The sequence below is a fragment of the Argiope bruennichi genome, chromosome 4 (genome assembly GCF_947563725.1).
Source record: "Argiope bruennichi chromosome 4, qqArgBrue1.1, whole genome shotgun sequence".
Taxonomy (NCBI): Eukaryota; Metazoa; Arthropoda; class Arachnida; order Araneae; family Araneidae; genus Argiope; species Argiope bruennichi.
Window position 1 is genome coordinate 66483727 of NC_079154.1, and position 27994 is coordinate 66511720.

Below are 27994 nucleotides of genomic sequence, written 5' to 3' on the forward strand. Positions count from 1 at the left end.
TAATTTTATTTTCTAATTTAATAAAGAAAATTTATATTAGGAAATATAACAAGGTTGTCATTGAAATCTGGAAAAAAAATTCAATACATTTTCCTTGTATTTTCCCTGTACGTATATGCAATATAAGAGGAAATATCCTCATGTGCTGGTTGTAATGTAATAACAATACTCCATCGTTTTAATGATTGGAAAAAGCAAGGAAAGAAAGTTACAATTTAACATTATTCGAAATAATAATATATTAAAAAAATGTTTATATTTACATACAAAAAAACCCCATTCCTCTTTATGTATAACCTAGTAAGACAAAAAATTATAAATTAAGGGAGAGGGAAAAGATATAAAGCATGTCTCATGCTCTTTAATTGTGAGTTATGCATAATTAAGGACTCGAATGTAATAAACACAAAATAGCATTTTTGCTGCCATAATACAAAACATTGAATGATTATTTAACAAAAAACTTTGCAAAGCAAAATACTTTTTATTTTACTTTTTATTTATTTCTGCCAATTCATATACTTGGGCATCAATTTCTACAGCTTCTACAGAGTTTTCAGTCAACAGTTTAAATTTTTTTGTAACAATTTCATTTGCAATGCTGCTTCGCATCTGTTGGATCCTTTTCTTTAACTTTTTTCAACTTTCTAAAACTTCATAATACTTCACAATTTAGCATACTGAAACAAATATTTTGAAATAGTAACATTTAAAACACCTCCAAAAAAGTTTATGAATCGTACATATTCTTAGACCAATTAAAGAATCCTTTTTTCAGATTTTTCAACCAGTATTTTCTTGTTGATACTAAATTCACTTTCCACAACCGCATTGCCATATGACAAAAAAATTATTTTCACAACTTCTCAAAAATCAGGAATTTTTTTTTGGATTTCAAAACATTGCAATAGAAATTACCCAAACAAATTTTTCCATTCAACGGATCACACTGTTCTTTGTAATAACTTTTTAGTTTTCCCAGGAAATCACTGTTTAGTGGATCTTTGCACATTCTGAACATTCCGGGAAAATTGGTGCTTTGGAAAAAGAAATTGAAGCACATCAATCGCTCGTTCTTCGATAAATGTGGATTTAAGCTGGATACAGCTTTTAAAACAACAAAATTTTTTTAATAGTATTCTTTTTAATTATAAATCATTCTGCTGAAAAGCGTCTTTTTTCAATTTCAATAATTCCACTAGTAATCAAGTAATTTGTAGTCACTGTTGGAATATCAATATTTTTGCTCAATCTTTGATTTTTGTAGGATCATCATGCTCTATAAAAAATAAGTTATCTAATGTTTTTTTCTTCTTCAATCATGCTTTTTTTACCAATATTTTTCTTCAACTACTTAACAAGAATGAAAAGATTTTCCTATAAGAAAGTCACTATTGGTTCAGATGGTTGTAATTTTTTAAGAAATAGTTGAAGAATATTAGCAATGTAAGAGAAGAAGCTAATTTTAACAGAATCAATTTATACTGACAAGCATTTATAATATTATAACTCGTGGCAGATTCAGGAAAAGTTTTTTTAACTGAAATCTATGTATTTCTTTATGTTGTCAAAAACTTTTACAGCACGTTCGCAAATAACGACATTTTCTACTCAGCGAATTGAATCAAACTTTAAAAGAAGAGTTAAAAGGAAAATGGTCCTGGAAATCAGGGCGTCTAACAGGACTGTCTTTAAAAATTCTATACATTGCTCTTAGAGTATACTTACGTATTTTCCATCCAGTAGATTTATCCATGGATCCAGTAGAAGTGCTCCATGGATTATGTGTAGTCCACAAGTACCTAGATTTCTAATTTTAGTCATTTTGCAGAAAGCTCTTTGACATTTTATAATTTTTAAATTTATTTTTGGCCAATTTATGTTAATTTTATAAAAGTGAACTCTATGTCGAAAACTTCAGGATTCTCAAACAGCTCTTGAGCAGTGGTATGCCTTAAAAATATTGAATTCCAATATCTTGTGGATACTTTATTGATTTATTAACATCGAAGAGTAACAAAAATCAATAAAATCTATTTGGCATTTTTATGAAGTACAGTTCAGAGCTTCATCAGAGCATGTTACTTTGTATAAAAATTTTTAAGAGATTGTTGAAAAAATGTAGCTAATACGTAACAAATAATGTACGAATTTTCGTAAGGCCTGATCTATATTTTTTAGCTATTTCACTATCAGTAAATATATGTGAAAATATTTCCAATATATCAATGAATGAAATAAAGGACAAATATGACGGAATAAGTTTTAATGCCCATAAAAGTTCAGCTTTAAATGATTGTTATTGAACTAAAAAGCTCAAAATCGGCTTATTTGCAGGTATTAAATTTGATGTTTTTGGATTTGATATGTCATCTTCTCCTGTATTATTTTTAAATGCATAATCCAATATCAGTGACGACTCTTTTGAAACGGCATATAGATTTGTATGTTTTTCTCTTTTGGCATGACTAGTAAGTGCCTGTTTAATCCTATTACTTAAATTTATTGTCTTCTTATAAAGCGAAAAGTAAGCTGCAAACGGATTTTACGGAACTTCTCTAACCCATTCAGCAAATTCAGGATTGATAATTTTTTTCCTTTCAATCCAAATTAAATGCGGATTTTTGAGCAATTCATTGTTTAAAAAATTCTCTAATTTACTCTGAATAAACTAACAATTTCTCAAAACCAGTTTTACAATTTTTCTTTACTAAAAGATTGATACTACAAGGAAGTGCAATTACAGATTCGTAATAATATTCATACACCTGAAAAAAGTTGAAAGAGTTGTAGATTCGCAATGCAAGACAAGATGGATTAAAACTAAACATCATACACAGTAAATACTATTTATCAAATGGAATTTTTTTTTGTTACGAATTAATCTTTTTCCGATTTCCTCGGGAATAAATAATAACTTTTATTTTCACAAAACGAAACGGAAGCCAGAAAGCCATGCATTAATGGGAACTATTGATCGATATTTGAAATAAGAATAACTTATCGAACAAAACCGCTGACAGCTTTCTGTTATTTGCGGTCGCTAACTGAAAAACAGCATCTTCGAAGCAATCGACAGCTAACAAAAGAGGAATAGAACGGGACAAGGAGTAAGCAACACCTGACAGGGATTTTTGTGCAGAGGGAAGAAGATGATTCCTTTGCCCGCTGACAGGTTGTCTACTTCTCACAGGATGAGCTGTCTCAGACAGGTGATAAATCTTTAAGGGGGATCCTTTTATGTGGCGGAGATTTGCCAGACGTACTTCATGGAGTTCATCGAAAGAGTTTCAAAATAACAAGAGGTGTCCTCTTGCATTGTTTGCCATATGAGAAAGAGGGAAAAATATTTATGAATTGTTATTGATAGGATTTCGCCAATTTTATTTTAAGACTGATTTAGTGGATGATCAGGGTTAAAGGTTTAATATGAAATGAATGAAACAACAACATCTGTAAATATCTTTTAAGATTCAAATCTATACAGGTAATGCAAACAAAAACAATCTACAAAGCATTTGGAATAGTAGCAAAAAGTTATTACAAAGGAGTCTTAGCAAATTATTAAAATTTCAGGTGTAAATTGATAATTAAAAAAATGATTAAATTGTAGAAAATATTGAAATTATAAAAGCAATAACGATTTTTTTAGTGTTTGTTATATGCAATTTTGTTGTTTTTACACATCAGAATGACTCTATTGAAAACAAAGTAAAGTTGGGAAACTAAATATACGGGGCATTTGAAATTTCCCTTGCACTTTTTAAAATGTGCATTAAGGAAATTTACGAACTACGTATTGGCAGCAATCAATATGTTCCCCGCCTCGAAACAACGATAAAATCGACTTTCGATATAGAGCTGAAGAGGGGATTTTCATGAAAGGAAGAGATTTAGCTCCTTTCAATGTGAGATACTATGTGATTCAATATAGTCTGGTGAGGGCTCATTTATAATTTATTAAAGTACTAAAAAATGTTGAGGACATATTTGAAATAAAAAAGCTAAAAAAAGGGCAAATTAAAAGCATAGAAAAGTAATAAAAAACGGATTAGTTCCGGTGCTACAGGTTAGAAAATCTCAGCAATTATGATGAAAACGTTGTGACACATTTCGAAGATATTCAGAGTTTTTTCGTAAGCAATAACTGGAGGTTTCCGGAATCGAGAATTAATCGTAGAAAAAATAAAAAAGCATATAGAGAGCCATTAGTGATTTAGCAGAGATAGCAGAGGAACAGAAAACAGAGAAGAGATACAAAAGTCTTATGGATCTTATGGTATTCTTGGTTAATTTCAATAAAAAAACTTGCACGTATACTAGTTTGTGAACATAATATTCGTTACTCGAAATTTTTAATAATCTGATCTGAAGCATTTTAATGTTTGTATTAAATTTATAGAAAAATAAATTAATTACTATTTTTGAATAAAACATATTTTTTGATAGAATAATTTTACTATACATCATTTAAGATAAAAATTTGATTTCCTATTATTATAAAGCAAATATTAGAGATTAGCTGCAATAGAAGTACCAAATTAACTTCTATTGCAAAATTCAGAAATAGTGAGAAAATTCTCCCTTCGACTCTTCAGATATTTACACAATATGGTGCTATTTAACCTTTTATTTGGTACGGTTTCTCAAGAGAAACGTTTTTTAAGCTTTTATAGGAGATTTACAAATCAAAATACTTTATGTGAATATTGTAAGCATACTTTCGTACACAGGTTTCTGAGTAATAATTAGAATAAATAAAGAAATCTAAGAATTAATTTACTAATTAATTAAAAATTTCTAAGAATGTGTAAATTTTTAATACAATTTATCGCCATTTGCCAATTAAAGGGTTAAAAATTCGTAGTACAGTTAGAGGAATAAAGTATGCATTTGAATTGTCCTTTGACAAATCAGACAAATTTAGAATGGTGATGCCAAAGTGCCATATCTAATTTCATTTATCTAACCTACTGCATTTTGAGTTATAGATTTCGCAAACACGTGAATAGAAAACAGAGAGTTAGTGTAATTTTTTCATATTTTAAAGAAAACCAAACGCTAAGTATTAAATTTCATACTTCTAACTTATTATGTTTAAAAATTACAGTATTCCCAGACAGACAGAATTTCAGAAGTATTTTTATTTTAATTATTCAGAGCAGTCTAAAATATAGAGTTTCATCAAAATCTTGAGTTTTCCGTGATTGCGATATTTTCTCTTTTTATTCTCTGCATGCAAGTAAAAGAAAAGAAATGTAATTAAAAGTATAAGTACATTTTATCTTCAACAAGTACTCAAGCAAATTTTCAATTGTATACAACCTGCATATACAATTTACTGCTGTAATTAAGTCCTTTTTGATTGTTTAAATATGTTTCAGGTTTGGGAAATAATTTTAATTATTTGGTATTAATAAGAGTGTATATTTTTTCCATTGATGAATTTCCTGCAATACCCAAAATTGCAATTAAGTAAGATTCAATTAAGTATCGCAAAATCGCAAGTATAATCCTTTAAGTTGTTTGTCTTATCCGATAATTAAGTATCAATGAGTGTTTTCTATCTTGTTATTTTTTTTACACTCTTTTCTTGCTATTATCCGCGAAGAAGAAAAAAAAACCCACTTTCAGAGGAAATTTTCGAAAACAAAACTGCTCTTTTTCTCTCCAACTCAATTAGAATTCCGAAATCGAATTTAGGGAGCTCGGCTTGAGAAGATTAAAAGCGATAAAACAACCCGCATTTTCAGAAAAGACATTTTTTTTATATTTGTTTTGAGATTGGATAAGTACAAAAACAAGCGAGGACGAGCCTGTCACTTCAGCATGTCCGAATTTCGTAAACTAATAAAAGATTCAGTCTTTTACGTTTTTTTCTTTGTCCCAGCGTCGCTATTATTTCCAACAAGTCTCCCCTAGGAATCTCATCAAATTCTTGAAAGAAAATTTGAAAGATTTAAGGAGTATAATAATGGCACCGGTTTTTTTTCCATTACAGAACAAAATAAGAGGGAATAAATAATGCTGTTCTTCTTACAGACGCTCAAAGTTAATCTAAAATAGACTGATAAATGCATACACGATAATGAAATGCATGCTTACATGGCGTTTTGCCTTATCATATTAATATTGTTCAGTTAGATAATATGCTATCGTAAATAATGTTGTCAATTTCTGACGTTTATGTCACAAATAATTTATAGGATACCCAAAAGATGCTCTAATAAAATAGTTAATTATATTTTTTTCCTATCTGAGCTAGTAAGTCAACTGCTGAAAAATTTGTGATGCCAAATTTTTATGCACTTCCCGGTCTTATTAGTTATATTTACTAAAATGTACTTGACACACAGAATTTTTATTTTCTAATTTTTTATGATTAGAAAGTATTGTAATCGTAAAACAAATTCGAACTTCATACTTGATGAATCTGCACACTGTAGATTCTTTTGAATCCAAAAAACAAATTTTTTGAATTATGTCTGTATTTCTAAGAATACGATAGCTCGAACATGATTTGGGCTAGACAGGTGAAATTTTGTATATGGACTTAACACCAAATGTGTTGCTTTCTATCAAATTTTGGACGAAATCTACTTAGAGGATTAGAGGAAGTATGTATGTCCGGGAGTCCGAGTACAAGCGAGCACGATAATTACAAAACGAAAAAACTCAGGTAGGTAAAATTTGATACATAGATTTAATATCTAAATTGCAGACACTTAAAAAATTTAAAACAAAATGCGTTAAGGAGTTAGTTTATCATCTGCATGGCCTATGTTTTAAAAAGATTCAAATACGATAAATCGAACACCAGGGACTTATATATTTAAAATTTGGGTTTATAAAATTTAGTATACTATTACCATTCGCATTCATAGAAGTTCAATTTTTCTGAAATAAAAACTGATTATTTATTGAAGATTTGAATATCATAATTTCTATTAATTCGCCTTCTGATTGATTATTTGAAAGGTCTAAATCTGTCTAAAAATATGTATTTGGAATGTATAAAGACAATAGATGTGAAATATTGATTATCTTCAGTAGCCTTTCTAAAAATATTTAGATGCGAATTCAGATTGAAAGATGCAAGTTTCTAGTGTAAGAATATAAGCAATGAGTTGTTGAACTATCTGAAACATGTAGAATGAAATAACGCCATCTTGTAATTTTTTTTCTGGGGAAGAATGAAATATCAAGTAGTTCAGAAAGGAAATTACAGAACACAGGAATCATAAAAAAATTGGTAGATGTAAAAAATTATAAGGAGAGAAACTAGCCTTTCAAATCAGATGTTTTAAGATATAGATTGAATTAATAAATAATAGTAGGAAGAAAATTTTGAATAATGCATTCTTATTCAGAAATTTTTAGTATATTTTATTTTCATTTTTAAAAATCATTTTATACTTTAATGTTGCATTCGCATCTCTCATGTTCTTGTTGAGATTAGATCAAAATATTGAAGGTCTCTGTTCTACCCTATATCCTCCGTACATAAAGGAAAGCTATATATGTTAAATCTGTCATAAAGGAGATGGGTGGTCGTGCTGTAGTGTAGAAACCAAATTCTTTTAAAATCAGTCATATATGTAGACATGGTGTGCTTTAATTTTGCTGTGGAGTAATGTGTTCTGCCAAAACAGTATGGTAGTTTGAAGATAGAATGTTGGATAAGTATTTTTTTCAATAATTCAGTGTTACTTGGTACACTACCAGAATAAGTAGTTACAAAAGCTGATTTGTCCAATGAATCAAATGTCTTGAATATATTAGTTACAACGGTAGATATTTACAAAGATGAATTAAAGATTCGTGTTTGAAAAAAAAAGTAAGATAGAAAATATTCTTTTTTAACTTATCAATTCTTTTTCAAAAGTGAGTGCTCAAAATAATGAATTAAATTTTTTTTTAGCAGGTACACATTACGAATTTTCTTTTTCTGTTGAACTCATTGGATGCTTTAAATAACATAACATATTATTTAATAAAAATGATTTATGGCATCGTAACAAATAAAGACAAGCAGATTTATTTGATATAGGCGAAAGAATTATTGTAAAAGACGTGTGTAATTGTATTCAGAGTCAACTAAACGCAAAACGCAACAAAATGGTACAAAATAAAGTCTTTTGTTAAAATAAATATAAGAAATACAACATGAAAGAACGCTGCTAATGTAATAAAAAGGGAAACATTATACTTCTTCAGATTCTCGCGGAAAAGCATCTAATGTTACTTCTTACAGTTGCTCTTTTCTCTTTCGGGATTTTTTACGCTCTTCCTTCATGGAATGCTCTTACAAGGAATAAAAATGTTGCATTCTATATAAATACCTTTTATTGTAGAAGAAACGTAAAAGAGCTTCAGTTATCTAAAAAATATCTCGATATAAAATCGATTTAAACGTTTCAATATAAGACAAACAGGAAATCTTTCAAAACTTATCACTCTGTTCATCTAATCCGGGTTTTATTCTGAAAACTTTTAATTCACATATGATTAATATTGTTTTACACGTTATCTCATATGTCTTATTTTTCATCTGTTTACACATCATTCTCTCTTTTGTAATACTTTATTCACTAAAACCAGACAAATGTGTCTGGTTTTCCATCGATTTATATGCCACCATTGAATGAAGAATCCTTAATTGTTTTGGCAGACGAACAAATCAAAATCAGGGTGCTTCTCTGAATGCATTTATTCTTTTCACTCATTCGTTGCTTTTGAAAGATAAAAGTGACGCATTGCTCAGACAGTTAATCAGGCTGTCAACAATTTTTTCCCTCTCTGAAGATTGATCTGTCTGTAATTACAGAAATGAATGGTTAGCTGGAATACTCTGTTATGCATGGTATTTAGTTCCATGCCTGCATCTACACTCGTTATTCCTTTGTGAGTTTATGTATATTTAATAAAGCAATTAAAATTCAATTAGATAGATTTATTAGAGTTTCAATGTTTATTGTTAACATACAATGTTTTGTTACAATGACATAGAGAAACGGGACAGGATAAACAGAATCTAATTATAATCATTACAACTCATAAAGTGCGTCCCAAAATTAATGCAAGATTTAAATTTGCCACCATTCATGCAGTAAAATGTTGACAACCCTATTAAAAAAGCCATTTGACAGCTGATAGTTTAGGATTTTCAAAAATGGAGCGTCACCCGACAGAACAACGTGTTAACATAAGATTTGAATTAAGTAAAAAACACAGTTTTTTTACCTTTAAATTGTTATATTTTTATCGAATCATAAAGTACACAGGACAGGGTTATGTATGAAATAACACATAGGAAAATGGACTCCGCAGCTTTGCTGGCACATATGTACTGTTCTGTGGAAATTTTCCATGACCATTTTGCATAAATGTGGCTGAATTTCGTTGATGCAGTGTTGAATTTTCTCCTTCAATGCCCGAATGCTTGTGTGCATTTTGGTATAGACTTTTGACCTCCAATAAAGAGAAATCCGATGATGTTAAATTACACGATCTAAGGGGTCAATTTTCAAAATTTCGAACCGTGTCCTATAGATTTTCATTATTTTTTAAAGTTTTGATCTACAATGAAAACAAGTTGTTTTATTGTGTAACGCTCCATGTTTACTAACCCTAAGTTATCAGCTGTCAAATGGTTTTTTTAATAGGGCTGGCAATTCTTTACTGCACGAATGGTGGCGATTTCAGATATTGAGTTAATTTTGGGACGCCCTTTAAAAGGTTTTTCATTTAAAACTTTTTTTAAAAAATACAGTACAACAATTTTCTGATTGTTTTTAGTATTTAAGGAAAGGGAAGAATCAATTATGTAAACCCGCTTCTCACATTATGCAATTTCAAAGTTTAACATTATATAAAATGATTATATATTTTTCAACATATAAATCTGATTAGATATTATTTGAAAATTTTATTTGGCAGTTTTAAATTAATTTCAGCTTATTTATCAAAATGGTACATATAATATCGGATTTATTTGAGAATTTCACACAATAAAATATTTTTAGATCTATTTTTAATATCCTTTATAAATAAATATCTGAAGGTTTTAGTTTGAAAAATTTTTCCCCTAAATGAAATTATTTCAATTTTTTTTAAAAAAAAATTAAATGGATGCAAGTAATGTTTTAAGGCCGAACATGCGTACTTCCCTAATAACACAAAATGATCTACAATATTGTTGAGATATCTTCACAGCATCAAGAAGATATCCTGAGCTACATTTAGTATATCGAATAATAAAGTGAAGATATACAATGCCTTGTGCTGATAGTATTCGCATTTTCTACAGTTCTAATAAGCAATCCAGCTCATAAACACGATTATTAGATTTAAAATTATAAAAATGGGATTCTAAAAATAATGGTGAGTCTTTTATAGCCAACATTTTAGACCATTTAGTTAATTTAATTGTAGTTTTAGAAAACTATATAGAGTATCCAATATAATCGTGACCCAATAGTTAGTATTTTACATTATAACAACAACAACAGCAACAAAAAATTACATTCTTCTTCGAACTAAGCTTTGATTGATTAAGTTTATTTGAGGCAGACAGATGGTCTAAATGAAAATGCAATGGTCCAAAATGTTGTAAAATGGTGATAATCAAAGTTTCAGAACACAGCCAGTTACAATCGCAGGTATATGAAAATCCTTTTTTGTTTTAAATGATATTGTATATAAATATTTTAATAATGTGTCTAATACTATATAAATATTTAGTCCATATAAATATTAGTATTAATAAAAATTGAGATTTCAGCATTGCATTTATTGACACAAATAACATAAAATATAATTTTTCACGTCATTTAAAATATTTTCTCAACTGGAAATATAAGTGTATATCTAATGGTTTAGAAGTGAACTACTGGTCAAGATTATATTTTATATTAAATTTCTAGAATTAATTTTAAAAAAATGGATTTTTTTTTATTTAAAACGCTATGTTCAAAATTTAGTAATTTTGCAATTGTGACATCGGAATGTAATAACTGAATATATGTCATCTATTAAAAATTACTTTATCTTTCTGACTCTTCACTGATTTCAGTGATTATATACCAGAACCCCCAATACCCTCATTTTGTAAATAGCTTTATTTTCTATTCTATGTTTTAATTTTTATTATTTATAATTACACTTAGTTACGCAAATAATTAAAACTTTGCTATAGTTTTTACCTTTCTTAATAAAAGCACAAATCACACAGATATTTTGATACATATGAAAAAAGTTAAATACAAAAAATATAAAGATTTTTTTGTGCATTTTAGGTATGAAAAAGCGAATTCCATTGAGTTTACTTCGAGATTTTTTCGGAGAAAAAAAATGGCAAGAACTTTCACTATTAATGTTTGAAAAAAAAAAAACCTTTAGGCTACATCACTTTTAATTTTAAGGGCAATGAAATGCCCTTTTCGCGTTTCGTTCTTTAATTTTACATAATGTAGCGAACCTTTTAAGAAAGAATAACGCTTTTAATAAAGGAACGCATATTTTCACAAATACTTTCGCTTGCGTCTTGCTCAAAAGGCGGAAATGAATGTTTTAATCAAAAGCATTTTACATTCAAAACAAAGCAAACGTAACTGATGAGAAATATGGGGTGCATGAAAGTTAACTTTTCTAGACGTCTAAAGAGAACATATATTTACCCTTTATAATTTACGTTTTTCGTAAGTTATTGCGATGTGCGTAAGACATGAATAAACATTGCTTCAACGCATGTAATTAAAAATTTGAAAAGAAGTACAAACCAATCGTCTGTCTTTGAAAACTATTTAAAATTTCGTTTTAACTGGTAGAATTTAAATTCTGTACAATATTTATGAGAAATGAAATTAATATTTTTATAATTACAAATAGATAATTTTAATGCATTTTATTAAAAATATTGTTTTAAAAATAATACTTTGCCAGTAGATTTAAAAATTATTTATTTATGAGCAAACGATAATTTGCAGCCATCTAATTATTTATGTAAAAAATAATGATATCGATTTTATGGAAAAATGAATCGCTACAAAGAAAAACACAATAAAAAAATCGAACTTTTATCTTTTATTTTGTTAATTTTTAAACTGGAAACCTTCTCAAAACTCATTTGCAATTAATTGATTAGTTTTATCCGTTTCTCTTGCTAACATTTACAACGTTGAGGATTGTTTTTGGAATATTTTTATTAAATAGTTTTCATTTTTGTCTGAGCTCTTTTTGCCATTTTTATGGGGACAATTAATTGATTACAGTCCTTTGAAGAACTTATTTCTTATTTTTTGTGGTATGCATTTATTGTTACTTATTTTCTATAAAAAAGAAAAAATTTTGCTTTCATAATTGATATGTCTAAGAAGTAAAAATTTGAATTATAAAGGATTCGTACCAAATCATTTTAAAATTCAAAACATTCTTTTAACGAATCTATATAAAACGTCTTCATTTATAAAGATGTGCTCCACAGGTAGCGGTATATATTCTTTCATACTGCAAAAATCAATGCTAATAAATGTCAAAGTTCATAGGCAATACTATACCAGCTTGATTAGCTTAAAAATACCGTCTTCATAGCACATTTATTCTTTCACTAATATTTTGTTACTATCTGTACCTTTGTATTTGTATTTGTAATAATAATTGTTACTATTATTCCATTCTTAAGTCCCTTATTCAGACTTAAAACTCCCAACTACAAGAATTTTAATAATAAATAAATAAGGATTTAGAATCTGAGATATCAATTCTGAATATGAATTAAAATTATGATCTCTAATTTTACTTTTGAATTCTTTGCAAATCGTAGCCTCGGAATAAATAACATAAATTTAAATTAATTGTTGCTATGACAATGAATTTCCTCCTTTCAATATTCCAGGTTCAACTTTTTCCAAGGAATTTTTGCTTTTTCAAGTATTCAGTATATCTTTGCTGATTATTTGTATTTATCTATTTATTTTAAAGATGAAATTCTATTTTTCCATTTGTACATGCATCTTTGCACATTTCTATTATTATTACCGTTAGTGCATTCGAACTTTTTGTCTCTACTTAATGTACCACCCTGTTCCTACTTCATAAAGGGGCGGGGGAGAAATGAGAAGAATGAATGACAAGAGGGAGAATACAGATTTAGATTTCCCAACTTACTGTTAATCTACAAAAAATTTAAGAATGTAAAAAGGTTTTGCAATATCGAGAATATAATTAAACTTAAAGAAAGATTCTTATGATAAATCAAGGGGAAGTTCGTATTGGTATCAGAATGAAATATAATATTGAATCCTGGAAACATAAGATTAATCATGATAACAGAACAATTTTTTGCAAGCCTTTTTTAGCTACTAACTTTTTTTTTTTTGAAAAACCTTTCTTTTAAGCAAAAAGTGTACCTTTAAAAATGGCTCAGATGTAATAGTTAAATGTATTTGTGCCTAAGGTAGTTCGTAAAAATTCGAAAAGTATTAATGAAATCTGTGATAGAATTTTAAAGAAGAATTGAAACGCCGGAAGCTAAATGCTTTTATAAAATTAATGGAAAGCAAAAATCGGCGAAAGAAAACCGAATCTTGGGTGAAAAAGACATAAATACCCTGGAAATTTCATTCCTTTTTCTTAAATATAGGAGTATATTTGGAAACTCATTTATTTCTTAAATGATTTGGAAAGAATTCAGGAACAGAAGCGGAAAAATTAATTAGTTTTTCCATTAATATTCCTTTTTTTTGGCGGAATGTTTCCGAAATGTTGTGTTCGCTTACAGGTGTTGGAGTTATTCTTGCACATGCAAATTAAATGAAAATTGGAATTCATATGCTTAATAAGCATTAAGTATTTATAAAGATAAGGGTATTAAAAATAAGGGTATTGAATGTTTTATATTAAAATAGTTAACACGTTAAAATTAAAAAGGTCATATGAATATCATAAATGCTTAAACATGAAGGGTTTTTTTTTTAAAAATTTTGCACGTATTCTTATTTATTATCAAACTGAATGTTGATCTACATTTCTTATACAGTCAGTAACATCCAGTCCTAATTGGCTGTTCTGGTTTTCCAAGAAGAAGAAGAAAAATCCCATAATCTTATCAGTATTATCTCTCTACTTTCAATAAGGTTATTAAATGAAATTGCATTTTAGAAAGAACCGAATGTTTCTGCCACCGAGAAAAAAAAATTGGGAGTAATTTCAGCATTCTTGAAAGAAAATAATCTCTTGTTACTTATGAAATCTTCTCTCTAATCCTCAAAAGCTTATCTGTGGACATTCCATAGTCTTAAGTTAATATTAAGCTTATTAAAGTTTAAGATGAGGTATCAAAAATATTTTAAGGACAATTGTTGCTGTCTAAAGTATTATTTAAAATTCACTTCATCACGCATTCTTTTACATTTTGCGAATTTGAATTTCTTGATTATCTAAATTTTTGAATATAAATTAAATATGTCTTGAAAATACGAATGATTTAGGTAATTCTGTAAAACCTACAGCTGTAATTTTGAAGACACTGAAATATTTCGAGATTTGGTAGGAAAGAGCAGTAAATAGGATTAATGAAATCAATTTCTATTATAATCACAATACAAACAACAGCACATATCGTCTACTACCTAATTATATGTTGCCTTAAGATATGCAGTGATATCCTAACCATTTTGTCCCGAAACCTGCCCGATGAATTCCTCAACTAACTTGTCGCGATCATTATTCGTGCATCACATGGGCAAGCATTGATTGTATTGTTTAATGTTTAATGAAATATAGCTTTGCCAATAAAGAGTAATTCATAATCTTGTAAAAGTGAGTAAAATTTACAATCAAAAGTCCCTTAAAGCATTTTTATCCCTTAAAGATAAAGCATTTTTATCCCTCCCTATTTTTATCCCCCAAGTTATCCCTTAAAGCATTTTTCATACATTTTTTAAATTTCAGTAATGATAAAAAATAGATAACCGATTTAAAGATCGAAGAATGAATTACTTTCTTTAAAATTAGCATAGGTCATTTCAAAGATTTAAATTTATCTACAAACAAATTTAAAATTAAGGAATTTATAAATGACTAAAAAACAGGGATAGGCAATTTATGATAGCATTTTACGCGGCTTATTAACACTGCTACAAAAATATACTAAATTTTCTTTGGTACTTAAATGCATTATTCCACAAACAATATCAAATGAAGTCTGATGATTTTATAATTGAAAATATTAATTCGCCACATTATTAATTATCTGATGTAGTCTGTTAAAATTAAATTCGTCTCATATTGATTCTTCTTCCTTCTTTTAGAAAGACTTATTTCGAAAATTTTATTTGGCATTTAAAAGTGTAAAAATATATGAAAATTAGTTAACTGTCGGGCTACTGGATAATTTTTTGAAAACTGATCAGTGAAAAAGGTGTTATTTCATGCAAATCTGATTAGTTTAAGAGCACATAAATAGGAAAATAATAATAATAATAATAATAAACGCTTATATCGACTGAATTGTTTAATTTTTGCATTTTGAAAATGACTCTTTAACATTTTATTTTCATAATAAATTCAATACTTCAAGAGAAAAAAACAAACTTGGAAAACTTCCCATAAACTTTGTTTTTTTGATGTTTAGAAAATTTGATGAGCTAGATTTAAAGACCTCATAAAGCAAAAAAGAAATCTTTTCTTTTTATTAATTTTACATCTCAGTATTCAAATTGATTCATTAAGGTTAAAAAATATTTCTAAAATTACGATTACTTCACGCAAAATAGCTTGCAAAAATATTATCGTCTGCCAGAGGCTCCGTAGAATGCCACTGCGCATGCGCAACTCCTGCGCCAAACGATCTCCGTATCATCTGCGTTTCGCACTATCCCAGTGACAGCAGATCCAAATGCACAGTCGATTCCTGGGACAGAATAATATTGAGTGTTAGTTCTTCAAGTTATACCAACTCATTCGCGAATGTAATGGATATTATTTGTCTGATGTGAGATGGCAACAAGAGCGCTGAATGGGTGAAAATAAATTCTAGAACCTGAATTTGATCGATTGGCTATGATAAAAAAGAACGAATTAATTTGCGGAAGTGATTCTTTCTAGATGTTACTAGAATTCAGAAAGGTAAGATATCTGTTATTTTTGAAATTTAAAAACGAGTAGCTTTTTTCGAAATGTATAAAAACATGTATAATTTTTCATTAACATTTGATGTGAGGAATTTTGTAGAAAATAGATATTTTGTATTCTTAATTCCCCACGTTCATAAAATTTTTTATCGATAATATTAATTTATTAACTTTTTATAATATAAAAACACTTATTTAGTCTAATCATCATATTTAACTTAGCATTTCAAATACAATAGAAACGTTTTGTTTTATGAACCTCAATATTTTTTTGAAAGGTGACCTTTTGAAAAAAAAAGTGTTTTTTAATGTAACTGTTGAACTTGCTTTTGGATTCAAGGTTGAATTATTTTTATTTTTAATTCTATATTATAAAGGCAAAATATAGTTTGAAAAGAAAATGAATTCTTCTCAAATTAAAAATAAGTGTGGATATTACATTAAGATTTCAGTAAAATATCTATAGTAGTTGTAATTTTTTTTTACTTCTATTGACTTTTAAAGTTTTTTAGTTTAAAAAATGAAATAAATTTTAATATTATTTGGAAATAAAATAAAGCTATTAAAATAGCATTTAGTAATCAAAATATGTTTATTATTTTTTCTCAATTTAGCAAACATTCAATTTAATTTCTAATGTAAAAAATATTGCAAATTAACAATATATATAATAAGTATCTATTAAATTGAATAAAAGTGAAGTTTGTGTTAATTATTATTTATTGAAGGTTAAGGAAATAGGATTTTAAAAATATTATTTATAGTAAGAGTGAAAAAAGTCATGTTGATGAATACTTGTTGATGAGTTTCAAAATTTTGAATTTTCTTTAAGCATTAAGAATCAATTATCACATATCTTTATTAGAAAAAAATCCACTTTTTATCATAATTGATAATTTTTACCTAATTATAAAGATTTATAATCGCAAAAAGAAAAAAAAACTATTTTTTAATGCTTTAAACTGATAAACGCGCAAAATAAAAAAATTGCTTGATTTGCATGCATTATTGAAATTGTGGTTAGTGTTTCGTGTTTGCAAATTTTTATAAATCATTCTTCTTTCCTAAGGGAAGTAATTGCAAATTTTTATTATTCTCTTGCAAAAATAGACTTAGCGTAGAATTTATCCATAAGGCTGCAACATATTTACTTGTTATTCGTTATGTTGCATGGGAAATAAATGGTAATTATTTCAGCTTTATTTAGCTTCTTAAAAAGTTGTATTCAATCGCAAATTATTTCGTAAAATTAAAATAATTTTTTTTCAGAACAAAGCTAACATTTTTAAAGCAGATGCCACAGGTAGAAAGAGAATAATTAATCATAGTTTTTACAATAAAAGGTAAATATACGATTACGATTTCCCGACGCACTTAACGATAATAGAAAAACACTAAAAAGATAAACATGCGTTTTAGCATTTAATTTGCCAATAAAATTATTATTTGTTCAATAACATACAAAGATAGCGATTGGCAGTGTATTTAGTTCATATACTTGCACATATATCTTAGTAGTTTTTGTTGGTTGACAGCAGCAGCGAAACAATTTCACATATTATAATGCGTGCTACACTTCAATTTTTTTTCCAATTTTTTAAAAGTGAATGCGTGATTGTTGTTTCTTTTACAGGACAGACCATTTGAGTTAGAGGTACCAAAGTAGGTGCAAACATAGTTATAAATTGAGAATGGACACCTCATGGCAATTTATTTTAGAAATTTTAATGAATGAAAAATCTGCATATTTTCGGGGCCTTTCATCGATAGCTTCCAAAAATATTATTACAGAACAATAATATTATAGTACTTTTAAATTAAAAAAAAAACATTCTAGTAATATCTGTTTAGCTCTCATGGAAATTTGTCATTAATTTCGGAAATTATATTAAAAATATATTTTTAAGCATGATTTGTAACATAGTTTATAGTTGTTACAACAAAATTTGAACCATTTATTGTTTGTGCAAATATTTCATCACGTGATTTTCTTCCAAACCGGAAAATTAAAAGAATGAAGGCTCTACATAATTGTCATATTCTTTGGCAATATTGTACTGAATTTTTACTTTCTTATTTCATTTCATCACATTTTTATGAAATTTAAGATAATAAATAATATAATAAGTGTGCCGTTCTTTAATTTTTTTCAGTATTTTTTAATCCAACTGACCGTGTTATATATAATCCAGATGTATGTTGGCGTTCTACACACAAAACTGTTTGACCAAAAAAGTTTGAATGTGCATCTTGGAGTGATTTTTTAAAATTTAAATTACAAATTTAATAATTAAGAGAATTCTGGTGTTTTCTATGATAATTTCAAAAAATACTATTACACAAAAATAATATAAAATTCAAAAGTTTAAAAATTGTCTTTTTAATGATATCAATTTAATAGTTGGACTAATTTTTCCTGAATTTTTGCATTTTTTTGTGCTTAATTTCCAAAAATAATTTATTTTTTTGTGCTGAAATTCAAATTATTTCATTTTCTTTTTTCATCAAATGCTTAATTGCAAGTAAAAGGTTTTTATCTGGAAGACGAATAAAAAAGTGAATTTACAATTCTACAAAAGTAGATCAAAGGGTATTTACTTTTTAATAGTGTTATGATATCATGGTACTGGTCTCCATTAGATAGGCTCACATAGAAAATGAACAGAAAATGCAGAAAACAATCAGAACAACGCGGCTGTAATATCTAACAGTTTGATGGAATCATGCACATGAAGTGAAATATAAACGATTTAATTGAAATTAAATATAATCAATATCTCTGGCACATCAGCTGATAGCCAAAGGCGACTAATAAATAATATAAGTAAAATACGTCGAATGATGTTAATGCTAGAATTTATAGTTTTTTTTATATAAGGAATATGAAAGTGAAATTACATCACTGTTTAAGACATCGCACAGAAAACATGCACATTCATCTTTTTCACGCTACTCAAAGGTCTTGTAACATTATTCCTGTAGAGAGATTCATATATATATTGGTATTCAAAAAATATACATTGAAAGGTTATTAAAATAACGCAAAAATTTTATTTTCAAAATGCTCTTGGAAGGAACCATGAGTATAAAATTATGCATAAAGGATTAGATTGATATAGCTAGTCTCCAAAGGTGGTGGGTAGATAATGAAAAAATTCGATAGCAGTCTTCATTAAAACAAAAGAATCTAGATTTTGCCAAAGAAGTTCCTTTGAAAATAATATAATAGAAGATGTCCTTTCCTTTTTTAGAAAAAAAAAAACTCGCTTTAAATGAGAATTTTTTTCATTATGTAAAACGGTTTGTTGAATATCGCATACCGCAAGAATTTTCAAGATTATTCTTATTTTTTAATAAGAATTTATGTTTTTTTATTCAATCTGAAAATAAAAAAAATAAATGATTAAGATCAACCATAAGATTATTAGATTTTAAATTGATCGGGACGAAACATGATACTAATGATAAAAAATCATTGAAAATAAAAAATGAAAGTCATAAATATATACACTTACTTTCGAAAATATTTTGATAAAATAACCTTGAAATGTTCCATTTACTGATGCTTTTTATAAGTAAATCTATAACAGTTTTTTTTACAATAAAAGAATATAAATCAGAATAGCATATTTAGAAAATATCCTCATTTCTGATTAGAACTGTAAAAAAATTAATTATGTCGAAATATTACCTTAAAAAGCACAAAAATATGATCGAAAAATGTGGAAAAAAAAACCTTTCTTGTGTAGCAAAATTTCAAAAAATTTTAAAGCTACTTTATGAGAAATGTGTTCACATTATATTTTCTTATGTTTTTTCAGAGCTTATGGAAAGTTTTGTTTCAATTTTTAATTAGTTTTTAAATAAATTATTTATATTTATTGAGTTTGTCTTTAAAAATATTGTTTAATCTTCAACTGATTTTCCTCAACCAGAGTAATCTTTCAAGAAAATGGTACTTTGTTGAAATATTCTTGATTTGAATCAACAGGTCTTATAAAAATATATAGACTTATTATTTTAACCGAAAGTTACATTTATAAATTTAATTATAAATGTAATCAATGCAATCATGGCTAATGGGGTTCTGATGCGGAACTGCCTTGAAAAGTTATATTTTATTATTATAAAAATTAATTAAAAATTGATTAAATAAGAATTTGATATTTTAAGAATTCAAATAAGAACCACCATGTGAACATCTTTTCAAATGTAACATTCTGTTAAAATAATGAAAAAAAAAAGCTAATTTTAGAGAAATTTTGTGCTTGAATTAAACTTTACAGTAAAACTGGATTGCAAATTTGGGGTTTTATTCATTCAAATTATTGAAAATGCGCGTGCAGACAACCACCAATATTTTTTAATTTAACTTACGCAGTTTCTGTGATATTAAGGTTTCACATCTAATCTAAACTAAAAATAAAAAAGAATGTGTGTGTTGGTGCTTTACAGGCTAGACCGTTTAACTTACAACTACCAAATTTGGCTGACATGTATCTTGGAGAGTGGAAATATACACGTCGAAGCGACTTTGTTTTGAAATTTTAAATAGCTAAATATTAAAGCCGAATTTTGGTATTTTTCCGCAATGACATCTGAAAAGATTAGTAAACAAAAATGAATTTTATTTTATTTTAAAATATAAAAAAAATTGCCTTTTTGATGACACCGATTTTATTAACATGGAAATTTTTATTGAAATTGGGTAATTTAAAGAAGAATATTTTTATGCCTAATTTCCAACAATATATATTTCATAGTTTCGTGAAATATTAAATGACGTGATTTTCTACCATTGATTAAAGCTAAAAAAGGAGAATTTTGTACATCAGTGTAATTTATACTATAAAAAGCAAAGTTAGAATATCGCAAAATTCGGAAACTGGATAAACCAGTTATTTAGGATTTTAATAGCATTTAATAGTAATTTACATTTTTAACAATACTATCATGTCTCTATTAGAAAAGTTTCATGTATATAATAAATAGAACTGAACTAGGATAATTAAAATATTACAATTTTAACATCAGATAATTTGGAGGAACTATAAATATTAAAATTTAAAAACAATAATCTGAAACCAAATATAACCAATATTCCCGCCGAACCAATTAGTCGCTTGAGACTACTAGTATTAAACATAAGCTTAATCGTTTAAAACATTTTGATTCTTAGTTAATTATAGAACACATACAATTGAATATGTAATATTTTTACTAATAATTAACCAAGTTTACTCAAGCCATAAATTGCTGGATAAACTCGTAAAAAGTTCATCCCAGAATTTATTAATTGGATAATTTTAGAATCATAAATATTAAATGGAGGGGATTATTTTTCTTGCCTTTCTTTTCTTCATTTACATATAATACGCTATCTTATGCTGCATTTTAAATGGGATTTGGAATCTATTTTCGTTAGTGCCTGAAAAGTCAATTTTGCTTTAACTGAAGGAAAAAAATTATTATTCAATTACATCGTTTTTCTCCGATGATTTAGTTCTATAATGGCAGACCTAGCTAAAAATATTATTTGTTCAAAAGATTAAAGCTTTTCATTTTCAACATATGAAAAAAAAAATCCTTTCACAATGTTTCAATTCAACATAAAAATAATAGTAAAATATCATTTTTATAATGATGTGAATACATATTCATTTTACTGTGAATGCTAATACTAAAGAAAGGGAGAGGCATTAAAGTAGCGGTTTTCTTTCTTCCTTTTTTATATTTTTATTAATGTATCTTCATCTAGAGGCAAATTAAATATATCTATCTAATAAAAAACTCAGTGACTTTATAGTGATGATAGTACTTTTACAGTGGCTTTTTACTGTAAAAGTACTTTCCTATCATGATACCATGCATGCAGAAAGGAAATATGCGAAACGTCGTAAAGCATGTGAAACGTGTTTCCAAACTTAAAGCAAATGTGGATGTTGTGTGCAAAATGTTAAATTTGAAAATGAGACAGAAACAAGACATCATCGACTAGTGAAAAATGAACCTGCTGGAATAATCTACACTGAAATTTCTCGCAAAATTTCTAATAAAAGAACTTGTCAATTATTTAGCGCATACCAGTGACAAAAAATAGTTACGAAAGAGCCTATTAATAAATAAACTTTGTAGGGTATTTTTTTGGCAATTAAGTGTTGGGTTGCGGCTAATACAAACCAGAAAACCAAATGCTTATTTCGGACGCCTTTTCCGACCGATTTAAAGCAAAATTTTTGCACAGAACTATAATTAAACACAAAATCATTTATTGAAATTTATATGTTTAAGTTATTGCGTTTACAAGCTTGTAAAAGTACAGATTAACAGATAGGCAATTCCTTGAAATTTGGTTTCAAGTTTATTACACACACACACACACACACACACACACACACACACACACACACACACACACACACACACACACACACACACACACACACACTAGATGTTAAATATGTGCACCAAATTTTATCCGTGTGGCTTTCTTCATTTCGTTACTCGGATACTGAATGGATTTCGTTCAATATTTGACAGAAATATACAAATTTGGTCATGCACGTAATTAATCCGCCTAGCTCAAAGTATTTTTGAATTACCATGTTCACAGTTAGACATAATTCTAAAAATTTGTTTGCATATTCTGGGAGGTATAAAACATAATGATTAGTCAAAATGTCTAGTTTTCTCTAGATTACAGTACTTTCTCTTCGTATACTTCGTATATGAGGAAATAAAAAGAGTGTTTGACTACAAAAACGACCTTATAGTAGCAGATATTTAGATCTTTTTTTTCTTAGGATAACACCTTCTAACATATATAAGTCTTTTCCTGAATAGACAATTTCGGAAATACAATATCGGCATTAAGACATTTCGGCATTATATTAATCTGCAATTGAAGCATATACGAACTCTTGATTTATCTCAGAGACTTGTATTGAACTAAATACTTAGAACTCCGTGTATATTTGTAATGGGAGCTATAATTTATAGCATTACTCTGTCGTGTACCTCAGCGACAGTTTCAGATTACAGCATCTTAAAAGAAAAATAAATACTAATAAAATTCGTCTCATGCTTTGATTTAAATGATGATAATAAATACTCCAGCGTTACCAGACTGTTTAGTGTAGTCAATGGCATATTTAAGTATTTTGTGATCTTAGACAATACACATTATGATGCATCTCTTTTAACAAGATAGGCAATTTTCGTCATATTTTAAACATGTTATTATTAATTTATTTTAGACTTATATTTTTTTATTTTATTAAATTTGTGAATATGCATATATGTGTGAATATATATGTACAAGAGGTGTTCAAATGAAAAGGTACGAAACGATACTGTGGGTATAAATGAAGACTTTATTTATACACCATAGGCATGAACACAACGATCCCATTGATTAACGAGTCGAAGGATTCGTTGTTCCCAGAATTGTTGCGGCCGTGACGAGACCCAGTCTTTCACAGCATCCTTCAGTTCGCCGTCCGAGTTAAAGCACTTCCCTTTCAGATGTTTTTTTTAGGGGACCAAACACAGGAAAATCGCAGGGAGACATGTCCGGGCTGTAGGGCGAATGGTCCAGCTGCTCCCACTTGAACCTTGCCAGTTCCGTGTGTGTGATCCTGAGACGTGTGGACGCGCGTTATTATGGAGAGAAACCACATCCTCCATGAGTAGTCCCGATCTTTTGTTCTTGATGGATCTGCGTAGTCTTCGGAATGTTTCATAGTACATATAGGAGTTAATTTGAATGCCATCTTATCTTCACATGCACTGCGACGTCATTTGGAAGACGCTCTTTATAAGAGCCTCTGCTCTATTCTGCGCCTGCATATGCTCTAATCTACGCCGAAGACTCCAATCTCATCCCTAGATGCCTCGCTACATTCTCTCACAGCGGCATAGGCAAATATATTAACGGTCTCGTTGTTACGACGTTTCGCACTTTTTCATTTGAACACCCCTTGTATATATAAGTGTTTTTATATATCAATCGTGATTCCAGACTATTCGGCATCCATTTTTCTGCACAATACTATTGAATATAAATATTATATTCATAAAAACTCTATTAACTAAGCAAACGTAGTGAAAAATAATAAATATAATAAATTAAAAAATTATATTTTATGAAGTGTTAATATTATCCCAACATCGTTATGTAAATCTTCTGTAAGGAATCTGTCTACTAAGACGACAAATATACTGTTAATCGCGTCAGATATATTCAGAACTATTCCGCAGAATATGAATTGAATGTTTGCAACCTCATTTCTCTTCGCAAATTCAGCTAATCTTAGCGTCATCAAGATTCAAACCTTTCTGAAATGAGCCGTGAAGAGAAATGTTGGGTCTCTGCAGTTACTTAAGGAATTAATAGATAAATTGATGGAAGAGCAGACGACTGCATACGTATCATATCCATCCATGTTGGCAGCTTAACCTGTAAGATTTGCAATGAGATCAAGCTGAACAATAAATCAAGCATCACTTTTGTAAAATCTGATTTTGTGATGTTTATTACAATTAGTAACAATTTTACAAAAGTTAAAGGCTCTCAAAAGCTGATTTCCTTATATATGTTTATATTTATGATAAAATTTATACATTTTATTTTTATAATGAAAATGGTTTTAACATGATTTTGAAATGAAGAAATCAATTCATTGCCTTTTTTGTTGTGGTAAATGACAACAAAATGCGATCCAAAATAAAATAAAAAATTAAAAAAAAACAGTTAAAAGTGATTATATAAAGCGATAAACAGAAAAAAATTCCCCTTTCATATAAGTAAATAAGAATAGTGTTATTTTTTAAAAAAATTTTGAATTAAGCTTCTAGGCAGTATGAATAAAATTTTTGCATTTGTATGCTTTTATATTATTTTACCATCCCATTTAACCTACCTTAAAATAGATCTTAAAGTTTTTACTTTTCATGTACTTCACACGAAATCCAGTTTCTTGAATTCGACATATCTTTCCAAAAAAAATGTCAGACAAATGTTTATTCAGCACTCCACACGAAACTTTCACTGCGGAATGGAAAAATCTAGAAGAAAGGTAAAGCCACAAAATAGTTTCTTTTTCCAAAATAAACGAGACTTTTTGAAACGTACAATTGTCTGTGAAATAATTCCGTGACTGTTCTACAGAAAATATTTTCAGATGTTTTAAAAATGATTTTTAAAAGACTTTTTACTTTATAAAGATCGTATTTTTGACTTCTAAATAAAAATAAATTAAAACCATATCCGTTATTTCCAGAGAATGAGTATTTATTTTTGTTGTTATAGAATTAGAAATTTTCACATGTCGGCAATTTAGTATTGAATAAATTATGTAAATATCAGATGTTTTAAATGCAGATAAAAAATATTTATTTTACTCTGATAATTTTAAAGAGAATTGAAAGATATTTATATATTTATTAACATACTTGGGCATATTAAAATTTTTAATAAAATTTTCGCTATTTAGCTTATTTCTGTTGAGTTGTCGGCTGCTTTATACCTCAGACAAATAAATGTATTTACTGAGAGGGAAAAAAGTATGAAATGAATAAAGGATATGGAGAAATCATAGAGTACTCGATGTTTTTTTATTCTTATTTCTCTTAAGAGTTTTGCTGACGAAGAAAGGAAATGTGTAACAGGAAACACGACTAGACCTGGTAAATTTTATTTCAGAGCAGTTTTCTAATTTTTCAAAATAAAATCGTCTGATATCATGCAACTTTTTATTTCACACCCGTCAAATCGACAGTGCTAAGTTATATAACTCATTGCAATTGTGTAATAGAGAGTCATCTAAAAAAATTTTATGACATTTTTAAAGCGAAAATTCAAATATTGCATTTTTCGAAAATTAATATTGTAACAAATGTTTTTATGCAATGGAGTAAAAGTGATAGATTTTTCAAAGAAGTATTAACATACTTTATATGCAGCTTGCAACACCGAAAGAAAAATCTGTATTGTGAATTCTCAGTTTACTAATATTTCGGACTCAGGAAGCAAAAGCACATGTTGACATTAATATGCGTTTTTACTAAATAAAAAAATTATACATCGAAATAAAAATTTGGAATAGCGTAGTGCGTCAAATGACCCCAGTCGAGTAGGATAATTATTTATAGTTAACACTTTCTCACATTTTTATGCACTTTTATTCAACTTGATTTGTTTCATGTTTGTAAAGATTTGTTTTCATTGTCTTTCTATAGTTCTAAAATTTTAAAATTTGTACATTTGTGCATTGTTAATAATAGCAAATTTTTTTAATATTTTGAGATCTTAACGATCACTTAACGATTTATTTACAATACACCACTGTTGATCTTTTCTCATTAATACATCGCTAATATTTATATACCATTTCTCCAGAGTCTTGATTCATTTCATAACTACATTCACTATTTTTATAAGATATAAAGCTTCGGATATAGGTCGTTTTCAACCTTTCTGAAATTCCAAAACACTTTTCTCAGTTATTATATTCTCGTTCCTCTTGAAGGAGAAAGTTTTCATTGGAAGCAAATTGGATACTTTTCTTTTCTTCCCTATCTTTTCAAAACAAAGGGCACAGAGAGGGTAGAACATTTAGAAATATCCCATGTCTGGGAAATGAAGTAGAACAATGGAAGTCCACTTCATCGGACTAATCAGTCTAACAAATGAATCATTATTTTCATTTGTTTCAATCAAGTCCACATATCTTTGAGCATCCGAATTTTTTTTTTTGAATTATTGTTCTGTTTGTTTCTCATAAACTTAAAATGTCTCGAAAGATAAAGCATTTAAAAAAAAAATAAAACTGATATTTATGAATGTATAACTAGTTCTCAAGCTTTGCAATAAGAGTATGATTTTTCCCACTTTCATAATTAATGTTTAATTAAAAATTTAATCATTATTTTATCGTGTAATAATGTACAAAGAATATTTTAAAGAACTTTAAAATAAGTCGTTTATTGAAATATTCGATTATGTATCTTTTTATTTATACATCATTTTGACCGATAAACAATGCTTTACTGTAATTAAACTTTTAATTTACATCCACGGCGGATAAAAAATTTCAAAAATAATTGATTTTAAGACTCCATAAGATGTATAATAATAAATAATAAATTGAACAGTAAAAAGCAGAAAATAATTAAAATATAAAATATCATTTTTTTTGTATACCAGAAAAAAATGAGCTTTTAATGCTGCTTTTACTAGATTTATGTTTCTTTTCAACGGCAATGATGATCGAACTAATTTGACGGATCTTTTAAATACATTTAAAAAATTAGACATAGAAAAGTTCAGTATAACTCAATGTAAAATAATTTAACAGCATAAAAACACAATCATTGTAGATTTGTTACTCAGAATCCTGAAACCTTCCCCATTTTTCAAAGAAATAGAAAACAAATTAACCTTTTTATAGGAAAGCTGAATATATTAAAACATTAACATAACGAAAGCAAGTAAGTACAAATATCTACATTGAAAAAAAAATATCTATTAAGAATAATATACTGTTAAATATCTAATGAGATATATAATGATATAAAATATATTTTAAATTATCATAAATTTTTAAATTTAAACTACATTAATGATTTGTTTAGAATCCATGAAGATTATTTAGGGATGCACGAATAAAAATCTGAACCATGGTCAGGTGATGAGAGCAACATCTGGACTGCCATCCTTTTCTCCAAACTTTCAAATTTTCGTTCCCCACTAGTGATGTAAAAGTTGTGGCTGATATAGATATGTTATTAAAATAAAATATTTATAATGCTTCTTATAATCTATTTGCGCATTTAATATAAGTAAAACTTTAATATTAAAA

The 27994-nt window shown here is 27.8% G+C and overlaps 1 protein-coding gene across 2 annotated transcripts in view; it reads left to right on the plus strand.

The window, feature by feature from the left end:
* The first annotated feature begins 15888 nt into the window (after positions 1 to 15888).
* LOC129966789 (blood vessel epicardial substance-like) overlaps positions 15889 to 27994 on the plus strand; it is an 86463-nt gene continuing 74357 nt past the window's right edge. For both annotated transcript variants that reach the window (XM_056081352.1, XM_056081353.1), the window contains exon 1: positions 15889 to 16128. In XM_056081352.1, coding sequence (XP_055937327.1) covers positions 16108 to 16128 — 21 coding nt within the window. In that variant the 5' untranslated portion in view covers positions 15889 to 16107. The remainder of the gene's footprint in view (positions 16129 to 27994) is intronic.